The sequence below is a fragment of the Pungitius pungitius genome, chromosome 5 (genome assembly GCF_949316345.1).
Source record: "Pungitius pungitius chromosome 5, fPunPun2.1, whole genome shotgun sequence".
Classification (NCBI taxonomy): Eukaryota; Metazoa; Chordata; class Actinopteri; order Perciformes; family Gasterosteidae; genus Pungitius; species Pungitius pungitius.
In genome coordinates this window covers 5935345-5947260 of record NC_084904.1, presented here as the reverse complement: position 1 = coordinate 5947260, position 11916 = coordinate 5935345, and the positions used below count along the sequence as shown (strand labels likewise).

At 48.0% G+C, this 11916-nt stretch overlaps 1 protein-coding gene across 1 annotated transcript; it reads right to left on the bottom strand.

The window, feature by feature from the left end:
- Nucleotides 1-3244: 3244 nt before the first annotated feature.
- On the bottom strand, nt 3245-11053 carry snx18a (sorting nexin 18a). The gene is made up of 2 exons (XM_037482621.2): nt 9183-11053; nt 3245-4427 (listed from the first exon to the last, which is right to left on the bottom strand). Exons 1-2 carry the CDS (start codon nt 10714-10716, stop codon nt 4174-4176), a joined length of 1788 nt encoding a protein of 595 aa, XP_037338518.2. The 5' UTR covers nt 10717-11053; the 3' UTR covers nt 3245-4173.
- Nucleotides 11054-11916: the final 863 nt, after the last annotated feature.

Sequence of the window (11916 nt, the reverse complement as noted above, 5' to 3'; positions counted from 1 at the left end):
CCAGCCAGAAAGGCAGTGGTCGTGGGGGTGGGGGTGGGGGTGGGGGGGGGGGGGTGATCGGAGGGAGCTTCCTGTGTGAGGGCTATGAAAACAGACCCGGGGCTAAAGAATGCAGAGTGCTCCCACGTTCCTGAACACACTGCCAGGTACCGGACTCTCAGCATGTCCTCCTCTCTCCTCCCACGATGCTCACTGATTGGATCCCAGAGAACATACCGACGCGTATCTCTAACGGTAGAAGCTCCATCTCAGACGTCATGATTGTGTCCTCATCGCTATTTTGCATCCCACAATAAAGGACATTCTTTTCCTTCTTTTTCCAGCAAATTCATTGGAAATGTATTTTTTTTTTCTTCTGAAAAACATTATTAGTAGCTGAAATAAGTTAGCAATGAACCTTATAGAGACAAGCCCGCAGTTGAACAGCCTTTCATGAAAACTATTTTTGGCAGGCAATAAAAAAAAAGAGAATGGCGCATTGTTTAAAAAGGCTTTTAATCTGCAATTTTCAGTAGCACTATAAATGGGTGGGGTTGTTGCAGGATGTTGATTTCATCACCACACAAACCTAAAGGCAACATCTTTTGCTGTGTTACTTCAGCTACAGTTCAAACAATAACAAAATCGGTCCCAGCGGTATTTCTCCTGAGGTAGATCAAACCCAGTACACAATTCATGACAATAGCTGATGTGATTTTATCCTAAAAATAATGTTTTATTAGCAGGGTGTAGCTTGTCTGAGCCGTTTCCATCACTCGCCCTTTAGGAATGGGGAGGGCGCTGCTGTGCTCAGGTCAGTGGATCATCTCACACGCTGTTTTGTATGACAATCAGGTGTTTCCTCCAAATACGTCTTTTTTTGGAAGAAAACGACAAAAGCTGCCTCACACTGCCATCATCATCAGGGGCAACCAGACCGTGATGGCTTCTCCATCAGTAAGGCGGAGCGGCCCTGTGGCACACAAATATCTAATAAGATAATAAGAATAATCTTGTGATGTTTAGAGGATAACGAAAAAGTGAAACTTTAATGACAAGGTCCCGGGGGACCAACTTAAACCAAGTCTCAGGAGACACACACACACACACACACAAAGGGATTGTAGCAGTGGGACAATCCGTTTGGCCCAGATCCTCAGTATGCCCTGTGGCCAGCTGTGCCTCCCCCCGTCCCAGTAGGCCCAGGCTCTGATCAAAGGCGGCTAGTGCAGACCCGGTTGTGATTGAAAACAGATCCAGCCAGAATCCACCTTGGGCAACAATCTGCTGAGTGCAGGCAAACGCCACACATTCCAAAAGCATGAACTCTGCTAGAGAAAAGGCACGAAAAAACACCTGATATTTGCTTCTGTCTGGCGTTCGGGGAAGAAAAAACGGGAGGGTCTTTGTTTTTGGACCTGTGTGTTACTTTTAGTGTACTGTGCACTGTAAAAAAAGAACTATGAAGAATCCAGTCCATGTACATCGCTGTGATGAAGGCATAACATCACTGAAATGTAAAACTGTAAATGTACATCTGACCAACCAGTGAGTCGGTTTCAACACAACACACAAATAACCCAACACGTCACATTGAAATGAGTTACTGCAAACTAGAAAAAACGTTTCCTTTTAGAAGAAGTCCTGTATTTTTTTTGGGCATTTCCTTATTTCAGCATTGTTATTACATTAAGAAATATGGGGGAGTGAACTAATGCCTCGGGCGTTTTTGGTAAGCTTTAATATGGCTGATGCAATAAGAGGAAGTTGAAGTGTGACTGGAGTGATCAGCCCGGGGGGGTGTTAGTAAGCGGATGTGTGAGAATGCATGGCTGCTCCCCTTTCCAAACATAAACCAGCACCGTCTCCCAGATGAAGCAGTTTGAGTGTCCCGGTATCACTGAGTGCTGCACAGGGACAGAGCAACGGGACAACAAGGGTGTGATCCAGACAAGAATGCCCAGACGCTGATTCAGTCCCTATGAGAGCAGTGCGGCTGTGGCCATTAGATGGGGAAACCCAGCGCATCTCTGTGCCAACTCCTGAAACGGTTGGAAACGCATTTCTACATGCTGTAATGTGTAAACAGCGTGTGTGTAGAGCCGCTTGTGAGTGTGCAAACTGCTTCATATTTGGGGTGTCCAATCATGGCTGCATGCTCAAGGTCACTCATCACTCTGAACTGGCCTTCAGTTAAATTATTTGGGCCTTTTTATTTCTGCCCTTTTAACATGTGCTCCCTATTATATTGGAGCTGAACTGCTGCCACTGATAACAAACAATTCTCCTGTGTACGGTTTTCCCCACTGGACGATGCAGGTCTCTCACATGCTACATGCACCGTGGTGACTAAAGGCCCGTTTCTCGGACAATGACCTCACTCAAAGGCCTCAGAATGATACCATGCACCGTTCTTATAGGTGTGTCTCATATTGTGGATGTTTCCAATGTGCTTAACATTGATAATTCACAACAACCCAAGCTTGTGAGGGGGGGGAGGGTAAGAATGTGAAAACAGGAGCACCCATTTCCCCGGGCGTTGGAAGCATTGACTGCAGGCAGAAGGCTGTGTGCATCTTATTTATGGAGAAAGTGGAAAAAACAGAGATTAAAGAAGATGGAAGTTGGAATAGTTCCAGAGTGGATCTACTTCCCATATGAGGGGATTTCATAATCTATTAGATCTATTTCTGTGGAAGTGGATAAAGAACCTCCAATGTTTTGTAGAACAATATTTTATCACAGAAAGTAGAATCCTACTCCATGTCTTTAATATGGTTCAAAATGTAAAAATAAAAGCCTTTCTATCACCATTACCATATTTATCTTGTGTCCTGGTTTGGAGGCTGCAGGGTGAGAAACGTGTGCAATCTCCAATAAGCCCTGGTTATCTCGATTAGAGAGGAGATGAAGGAGATGAAGGCTAATGAAGAAGCCTCCCCCGCCTCCTGTTGACAGCGCCCTCGCTGTCGTGTGCTCCGGCAGATGCCTGATGGCTGCAGAGGCTCATGCACTGTCAGCAGATCTGCCGACAAGAGCGTGAGCTTAAACACTGACAACGCAACCCCCCCCCCCACCCCTCAGGCCCCCGGCCTCCAGGGACGCTGCCAAGGAAACCTGCAGAGTTTACACAGAGCACTTTGAGGGGCCGTTAAAAGGCAGAAATGACCTTTTCGTGCGTTTCCTCTTTTTTACCTGCGTTCAGGTAGCACATACTTTTCGGTACATCACGAAACACACATGAGCAAAACCAACAGCTTTTGGTGAAGGAGGGATTTATTTTCTCTGCTTCTGGTGCAATCAACATCGTAAAGGTTAACAATCAAGAAACAGCAGCGCTGTCTAGAAGTGGCCCCTGAGACACCAGCCTAAGAAACAACGCGTCGACACAAAATGAAGGTTTCCGGCAGCGCATGTGTCCGTCACACGTGTAAGGCCTCAGGCTCCTATTGTCAAAGCAGGTCATCCTCCCTTGATCCTGATTCAGCCACACTTTGAGTGCTAAACTTCAATCCTGGGGCCAGTTCATGAGGAGAAGGGGGGGGGGGTAAATAACACAGTCTAACAATATTATCTCCTGTTGAAGACAAAGTACAGTGGTCTTTTTTGATTTCTTCCTACATTTACAGTGTGTAAAGCTCTTTAGTAACTAGAAGAAACAAAGAACGTGTGATCTGAAGGCACAGCGAGACGGGGGTGGGGTTAGCGGCTCCGGGGGGGGGGGCAGTAAACATTTTGTCCCTGTTTGAGGGAGACCTGGAAGGGCCCGACTGTTCTTCCAGAAGGAAGTGTGTTTGCCCACTGGTGCCGGCGCTACTCCTGGAGTGGCAGCCAGTTCACACCAAAGTGCTGTAAGGCTTTCAGAAAGACTAACGTCGTCCATCGGATTCTCCACATCCACCGGGCCAAGCGGTGCGCCATCCTCACCGCTGATTCGACTATTAAATGTCCTTTCATACACCGGAACATCCCCCAGAACCCCCCAAAATAATGTGGTCAACACTCAACCAGGATTCGGTTGAAATGTCAATGTCACCGCAGCATTTCCCTTCAAATTCTCTCTCATCGGCTGGTTGAAAGGCCTTCACCAGTATGTGTGAGCGGGGGGGAGGGGGGGAGGGGGCCCTGAGGCGCGGGGCGCTATGCGGCCGCTGGGCGCGGAGGACTAAGGAGGGCGGATGGAGCGCTCCCCCGCTACGCGTCGTCGTATTTGTGCAGGGCCTCCTCCAGCTTGCCCGTGATCTTCTGGAAGAAGGCGATCTGCTGCCGCAGGTGGTGCTGCATCTGGGCCTTGAAGTCGCGCACGCGGATCTGGTGGAAGTGCTGGATCTCAGCCAGCGTGGCGCAGGAGATGATGTTGCAGCGCTCGTCGATGCCCTCGGCCTGCGCGCGGTCCATCTTTCCCTCCTCCACGTGCTTCTGGCTCTCTTTCACCTTGGTCAGGGCTCCTGTGGGTAGAGAGATGAAAAAACATATGAACAGGATTTATTTATCTACCAAATGTTCCATTTCCCTCTGTGAAACCAGGCCAGAAGTAAACTGCCTTTACAAAAAAAGCATTTAACTCATCAAATAGACCAGCCGACCTTTACACTCGTAACAGGAGAGTTGTATAATGATCTCAGGAATATTTGCTATTAAGATTCAAGAAGCTGGCAGTAAATGTATAACTTCAGGGAGATGGCTGAAAATAGTTTGTTCCAAACTCCCTGAGAAGCAGAGCTCAGGGAATGTGAAAGGGGCACGACTCCTTAAAATATCTATTACATTATGTCACTTCTTTGCCCTTTTATAAATAACCATTTAAGGGGATTTTGCAGGCAGCTCTGCACTGAGGACCAAGGACAAGGCCGTAATATGAATTTGGGGAAAAAGTGCTACCTAAAAGGGAGCACCTCTGATTGCAATTCACCGACAGCTAGGAATTAATCAAGAGGTTTCTAAAGATAATTAACTTTGTTCTGAGCAGTTTTATGTAGGAACTGTTGTTTCAGAGAAAGTACAGTGTGTATGCCATTAAAATGAGGCTAAGGCTGACAAAGCCTACAGATGACACTTGTTATGAATGCTGTTGTCCACCTGGAGCAAGCCTCCTAGAGCCCCCTAAAAAAGAAAAGATCATTTTATATGATAAAAAAAAGGTAATTTGTTTTTTGAAAAATAAAACAAGAAATATCTTACCACTTTTTTCACGTTGGAATAAATATTGAACTGCAAAGTAATAATGTGTAAATTAAATCAAGCTGTCAACTCAACTCAACTTTGATTCCAAAATATAAGCTATTATATTATATTTCCCATCACAGTCATTTGGGTGTTACTGATCCGCCTCAAGAACGTAATTACTCACACGGAGGATCATCTGAGAGTTTCCATTCTACCGAGAAGAGCTACACGATGTCGTCACTGTGGTGGAGCCTTGTGGCATAAGAGGAAAGATGTGTAAACCTCCCATTTTCTGTCACCGTGCAAAGCAGTGCTTCTCAGGCGTTTTGTCCATAATGGTACCAAAACAAAAAATGTGCCTACTAATTTCCAACGGGAGCAGACGGCAAGGTCAAAACACCAGGAGCATAATCATCTGATCTAGTCGGGATGGAAATGTCACGAGTAATGAGCTTTGAGCCGAAACGTGAGATGATCCGAGATTTTCTGAGCCGGTAAAACGAGCAGCCACATCTGTAAATAGTGATTATACACATTGTAGCCGTGAGATGTTTGAGTGAAACTGTCCGTGTCCAGAATCAAAGCCACAGAAACATTGGTTTGATTGATACTCTGATACACAGGAACCAACAATGATGTACCTAACGCAAGTGAGGTGTTACAGATCGTTATCTATGTTGTGATTGTTCAAAACACACGTCACAACAGTTTAATCTCTAAGCGATTAGGGCTTCAGGGCGGCAGGTGAGGGTAGGATTGTGCTTTAAAAGCACAACTTCCTGTATTGACCTCCTGGAATTTTCTTGTCATTATGTGAGCTTAGTCACCAGCACTCTGTTGAAAGTCTGACTCAGCCCGCTTGTTTCCCTGAAACCACAGAGGACGCACTGACTCGACCCTTTGGAGTTCATAGAAATCACAAAAAACTAAAAGAATAAAGACGTTAACACCCTCCCCCTAAAAGACACAGCGTACGCCCCACCCCCACCAAATTGGTTTAACCCAAATCTGAGAAATTCTTTTAAAGCACAGCAAATCACTTCTCTTTCTGTTGTGTCCAAAGAAAATAAAACATGGAGCAGAGACACATGGGTGGACGAGAGAGAGAGAGACACTGGGATTTAGGTGTTTACCTAAAATGTCTCTGGCTTCCTGTCTTTTCAAAGGCCGCTAATGGACTACGGAGGAACGGTCGTCGTGGAGACGTTATGAAAAGGTTCAGTCAGAGAACACGTTGTCGGCACACTGGGGCATCCAGAGAGCCACATCATTTTCCCAGCTGCTGCCAGTGATCCTTGCAGGAATGCAGCGATAAGGCGGCGTGTCTGTCCAGTAGTACAACAATTGCCCTGATAGTGTCCTAATTAAAGAGCTACTGCCCACATGATTAAAGCCTCAAACTAAATCATTTGACTATGCGGAGGCTGATAATGAAACTTTTATGGGTGAAAGTGGCGCAAAACTACTACTACGGTTTCAAAAATCAGCCCTGATTGCTTCAATGCCAATTTTGAGTTTTTGGATGAAGCTACATCATGAGATAACAGGAAGTTAATGCCCTTTGGTCAGACTTCCACAACCTCGTCTCTCCGCACAGCATCAAGCATTTTTACTTTTGCAGTAACTACTGTTTAGCATTACAAACACCCACTGATTTTAAATGAAGCTCTCATCACACCACAGCATCAGGTGAATCCGTGATAAGGACCCGAGGGTGTAAAGAAACATGAATGCGTCTAATTTTACCCATTTCCACAGCTCGTTACCTCCACCTGGTTCCCTGCTAACGTTACTCTAGTTACAGATGATGCCTTGTGCCATTATTTAGTGATTGACAGGGTTTGTAAAACACTGCAGTGCGAGTAGTAAACAGATGATGTAAAATACGGAGATGGCAGCTGCTCCAGCCCTTATGTAATCCCCTGTTACACAACGCGGAGCGACCAGGGTGGCCCTGACCTGCGCAGACCGAGCCAATCCCCCATCCCGACACCCCCTTCACGTACTGGAGGACACGCAAATGGCCAGGGACAACACATCAGAGAGACCACAGGAGGAGGAGAGGCGGGTGACCCACAGCGGGAGTCTGTGCTTTACGGTGACAAAAGTAGAGCAAGCGCAAAAGCTTTTCATTCACCAATTCAATTCCTTTTTAATCAAATCCTAATCGCAGATTCATCATTGCAATGTTGGCTTTGCAGCAAAATTCAATTAAAGAAACAAAGAAGATCTAAATTTCATAGAGGACACGTCCTTTTTGCTAGTCCATCGCGTGCGCCCCCTTGAAAAAACTTGATCAGCTCGATGAAGACTTTTTCTATATTGAATTAAACCGTTATTTGTTATCAGGTGCCACGCTATTGTTTTAGCTAAATTGATAAGCTGCCCTTGTCTAAAGTCAACTTGAAGGTTTTTTTTACTTTCCACTCCAGGCGTTATTGTGTTTATTATGCGTCAATATTATCACTCAAGTAAATGTTTGAAGAACGGCTTACAGTTCAACGATCGCTTGACAAATAGAGACCAACACGTTTTCACCTCTACTCACACAAAGCAACGTATCCTCTTAAAATGCTAAAAATCTTCCGGGTCCCGATCCAGTTGAGCGTCAGTAACAGAATAACAACCGAACACCCAAACCTGTCCTGATCTGACAGCAGAAAAATATTAAAAATGTACATGAAAGACGTGAAGCTCGATTAGTTTCTGATAGGTGGGCCCCACCCTAATGGCTAATTGTGTCCCCAGAGCAGGTGCTGATCGATGCGGGATGAGTAAAACCGGTCTGAGGCCCTAACGAGACAGATACCCAGGGGCTAAAAATAGAATTGGTTTGTCGATATGGCTGACGAGCTGTGCTTCGGCTCGCTTCTTTGTAAAGAGAGTTACACCGATATCACCATGGGAGATAACCTCTTAAATAGGGGCAGAGGCCTCGCTCTTCAGCCCGCACTTTTAACAGCCCCCATCTGACTTTCCCCTGGACCCCGCGAGCACAGCACCGGGGTGGGGTGGGGGAGGGGGCACGGAAAAGTGCGCTGTGGTCTACAAAGGAGGATGTGGCCTAGACTTCCTTCAGATGTCGAACCGTGCGAAACATGTACACCTCCCCGCCTAAGAGATGAGTAAGCACTGGGACATTAACGTGGCTCATCCATCTCGGAAGTGTCATATACGAGAGACGGAGAGGAATAAAGAACAGATAAAAGTATTGTCTTTACACAGTGATACGCAAGAGAAATTCACTGGTTTAAAAGCACACCTACTCTTGCTAATTACAGTCATTTTGCAAGCAGGTAATTCCAGATGAGGAGACTGAACAGCAAGTACTTTCTCAAACACTCCCTGGAACCTTGTTTGCAGTTTGAGTAGCACGTAAAGAACAAAAATGAAAGATTCCTTGCACCCTCCTGTCTGTGCTATCAGGCCTGGCTTGTCAGAGCGGACTGTTTGCATGCCTTTTTGGGGCAGGGTGGGGGTTTTGACGCAGCAACTTTGTTATGAGGATATTTTGGTGCCCCAAGTGCAGTCTAAACACAGTATTTTCAGCAATACACTGATACAACTATACATTTACAATAATGTAAAGTGCGATCTTAAAACCAAATGTGCAATTTTCAAATTTTTAAAAATATGTTTCATCCATTTTTCTGGGCAAATGAGTGTAACACTCTGTATGTGTGTGTTACGCTGCACTTAAACCAGACCAACCAGACCAACAGCGTGCAAACGCATCCAGTGGTTTAGAAAGGTCCCACCAGAGGAACCTGTGAGCTGAAAAACCACGGATTCAAAAGCCACTTCGTTTGGGGGGTTAAGTGTTGTTTTGTTATCACTATCCTTTCTAGTTATGTGTTTATAACGACCATGTCTTTGGTGCAATTTATCAACAATAGTCATCTCGTTGATATTCTAGGAAACACCTGGAGGTAAAAGTGGAAGTACCCTGATTTGGGTTAAAACGGCCTCGCACGCGCACAGTAATAGAGCGCTGAATGAAAGGTGCATACAACGTGTATGACGGGTCGCTGCGCTACCTTTCTGCACGTGGATGATGTCTGGGTAGTTCGCCAGGTGTCCTTGATACAGCGCTAACAGATCCATGATGGGGTCTAGGTCCTTGGCGGGCTGCTCGGCGAAGTACTCCCCGACGGCCTCGTACGCGTCCCCGGTGAAGGAGATGGCCTGGTTGAGGCCGACGGAGTACGTCTGCTGGTCCATCTCGAAGGCTTGGCCGAGCACCTTGAAGGAGAGCCCCACCTTCTGGTACTCCTTCCGGAAGCCGGCGATCTGCTTGCGGGCGAACTCGTTGGCGGTGGCGCTGAGCTGCAGCGCGGACTCGTCCATCCGCTTGGTAAAGCTCTTGAACCCGTCGATCTTGCTCTCGACCTCCTGGAAGTCGAGCGGCGCCGCGGGGGTGCTGATGGTGAGGAAGAAGTTGGCTCCCACCATCTCGTCCCTCTCCGCCTTCCTCTTGCCCTGCTTCCAGGCCTTCTCGTCGGCGCTGTTGCAGCGGAGGAAGTGCTGGAAGACGTCGCACCGGGCCAGCACCGGGTGGCTCGTCATGTGGTTCATCCACCACGTGAGGCCCTTCTTGCGCTTGGAGATGAAGTCCTCCTCGAAGCGGCCGGTGGCCTGCTTCTCCGGGATGTGCGGCACCGAGATGACGGGGAACTTCTCCACCAGCCGCGCGTACAGCCAGTCGAAGTGCTTGTACCTGCGGTTCACCTGGGTCTGCGTGTGCGTGGGCGTCAGCTTGTAGGAGATGTAGCTCTTCATGCCCTTGAACTTGGTCTGCTTGGTGGGGTCGTCGATTGTGCACGCGAATGGGTACGGGTTCTCCTGCCACTCGGGGCCGTGCTGGCCCAGCACCACGCAGATCTTATCCCCGTCCTTCACGAAGCCCGACGCCTCGCCGAGCACGAACGCCTCTCCTCCGGACTTCACGAAAGTTGAGAACCGGTTCAGGTTCCTACTGACGTTGGCGGAGCCCTTTGCCTGCTGAGCATTACCCCTCGACGTGGAGGAGGTCGACATTGTGTAGATGGACGGCCCGTTTCCCTCAAAGTCACGGTACCTTCCTCCCGCAGTGCCCGGCTCGTCCGCAACAGTCGAGCTGTCGTCCCACTCGTCGTCCCAGTCATCGTCGCTCCCCTGGCTGGGTTGCTGGTAAGTGTTCTGTTGCTGCGTGGGAGCCGAGGAAGTGGAAAAGCTGGGCACGGGCGGCTTGGGAAAGTTCTCGACTTTATTCTGGGGCTTATTTGAGCCGTCAAACCCTCCCGGTAGGATGTTGGAGTACCTGGATTCCGGGTAAGTGTCCCCAGATGTGCCGCCGCCGCCGCCGCCGCCGCCGCCGCTGTTGTTGTTGTTGAGCGCGGAGGCGGCGTCGTTGCGCAGGACCTCCACGTAGGACGCGGGGAACAGTCCCCTCTCCCCTCTGCCGTTGACCCCCTCGAACCAGCCGTCGATGTCCTGCTCGCTGTACAGAGTCAGGACCTCGTTCTCCACCATCGACACCTCCCCGGGGTTCTCCGAGTTGAAGTCGTACAGCGCCCGGGCTTTGAGCGCCATGCTTGGCCGCGGGGAAGAGCAGGTCGGCGGGGGGAGCTTACGGCTGGCCGGCTCCGGCCAGGAGGGAAGCGCAGCGGGCAGCCGGGTTAGCTCAGTCAGCCCAGCCGAGAACTACAAGTCCGCGTTCAAAACTTCTCGCAGTGTAAGAGAACACGCATACGCGCATGCATACATACATACACGTGCACGCAGAATAAACCTGCTAGAATCCCTTCTTCCTCTCGGCCCGAGATGAGAGGAAACCGCGGTGTGTTTGAATCCAGAGGTCGCAGGGTATTTATTCCGCTACAAACCACACTAACGTGAGCCCGTCGGCGGCTCCGCCTACGCGCCGCGCGGAACGCCCCTGCTCGGCGCGCCGCGCGGCGACGCGCACGTCGACCAGGCTGACTAATCGAGGAAGGGGCTACAAGATGCTGCAATCCTTCCAGACAGCACCAATCGAGCTGCTTCCAGTGCGACGAGCCTTTTCCTGGAGTGTTGACCAGGAAAATATTTTGTAAAAATTGTGCTACTTACTAAAGCTGTCAACAATACAGTGTACACTTTGTTTTCTTATGTTTCTTATGTCCATCAATTGTGAGGTTGCTGGAACCTTAAGATTTCCTAAAACATTAAAGATATCTAATGAGTGTTCTCAATGACAACCCTGAACAATAGAACTTGTTTGGTAATATCCAAAATATTAGATTAAAGAAATACTAAAGTTGTATGGATTTTTCACAATCCAATTGATTCAATTTCCTTTACAATTTGCATTGTTTTCTCCCACACATGTCTTAATGCTATTTCTCTGGAACAAAATATTATCCAGAAAGAAGTTGTATGAATCTTTCAATTTGTCTTTATTCTGACGGAAACTGCAATTCAACACCCAAAATGTCCAGGATTTTAATTGAAGAATGTAACTGCCCATTAGGCTGCCGAAACACCCCAAATTCCCAGAAAAGATAGAGAGGACATGACTCTGAGTGTCCTTCAGCAGTAGCACCAGCCCGGCTGGAAATCACCAACCCATGACCACTGTGCTGGTTTTAATGTGTGCTACGCTGCTGCTGCTGTTGTTGTTGTTTAACTGTGTGTTATGTAGTGTTTTTCAAAAACTCAGCAGCCAATAACTTCTTCTAGAAAGCATGTCCTTCTAGAAGATGCGATGCAGACAGTAGGTCTGATGTCAGGTTAATCCTGTACCAAAGTAAA

Coding starts and splice junctions, on each gene's coding strand:
- snx18a (XM_037482621.2), bottom strand. CDS start 10,716: ATGGCGCTCAAAGCCCGGGCGCTGTACGACTTCAACTCGGAGAACCCC. Junction 4,428..9,182: donor CATCATCCACGTGCAGAAAG/GTAGCGCAGCGA, acceptor CTCTACCCACAG/GAGCCCTGACCAAGGTGAAA.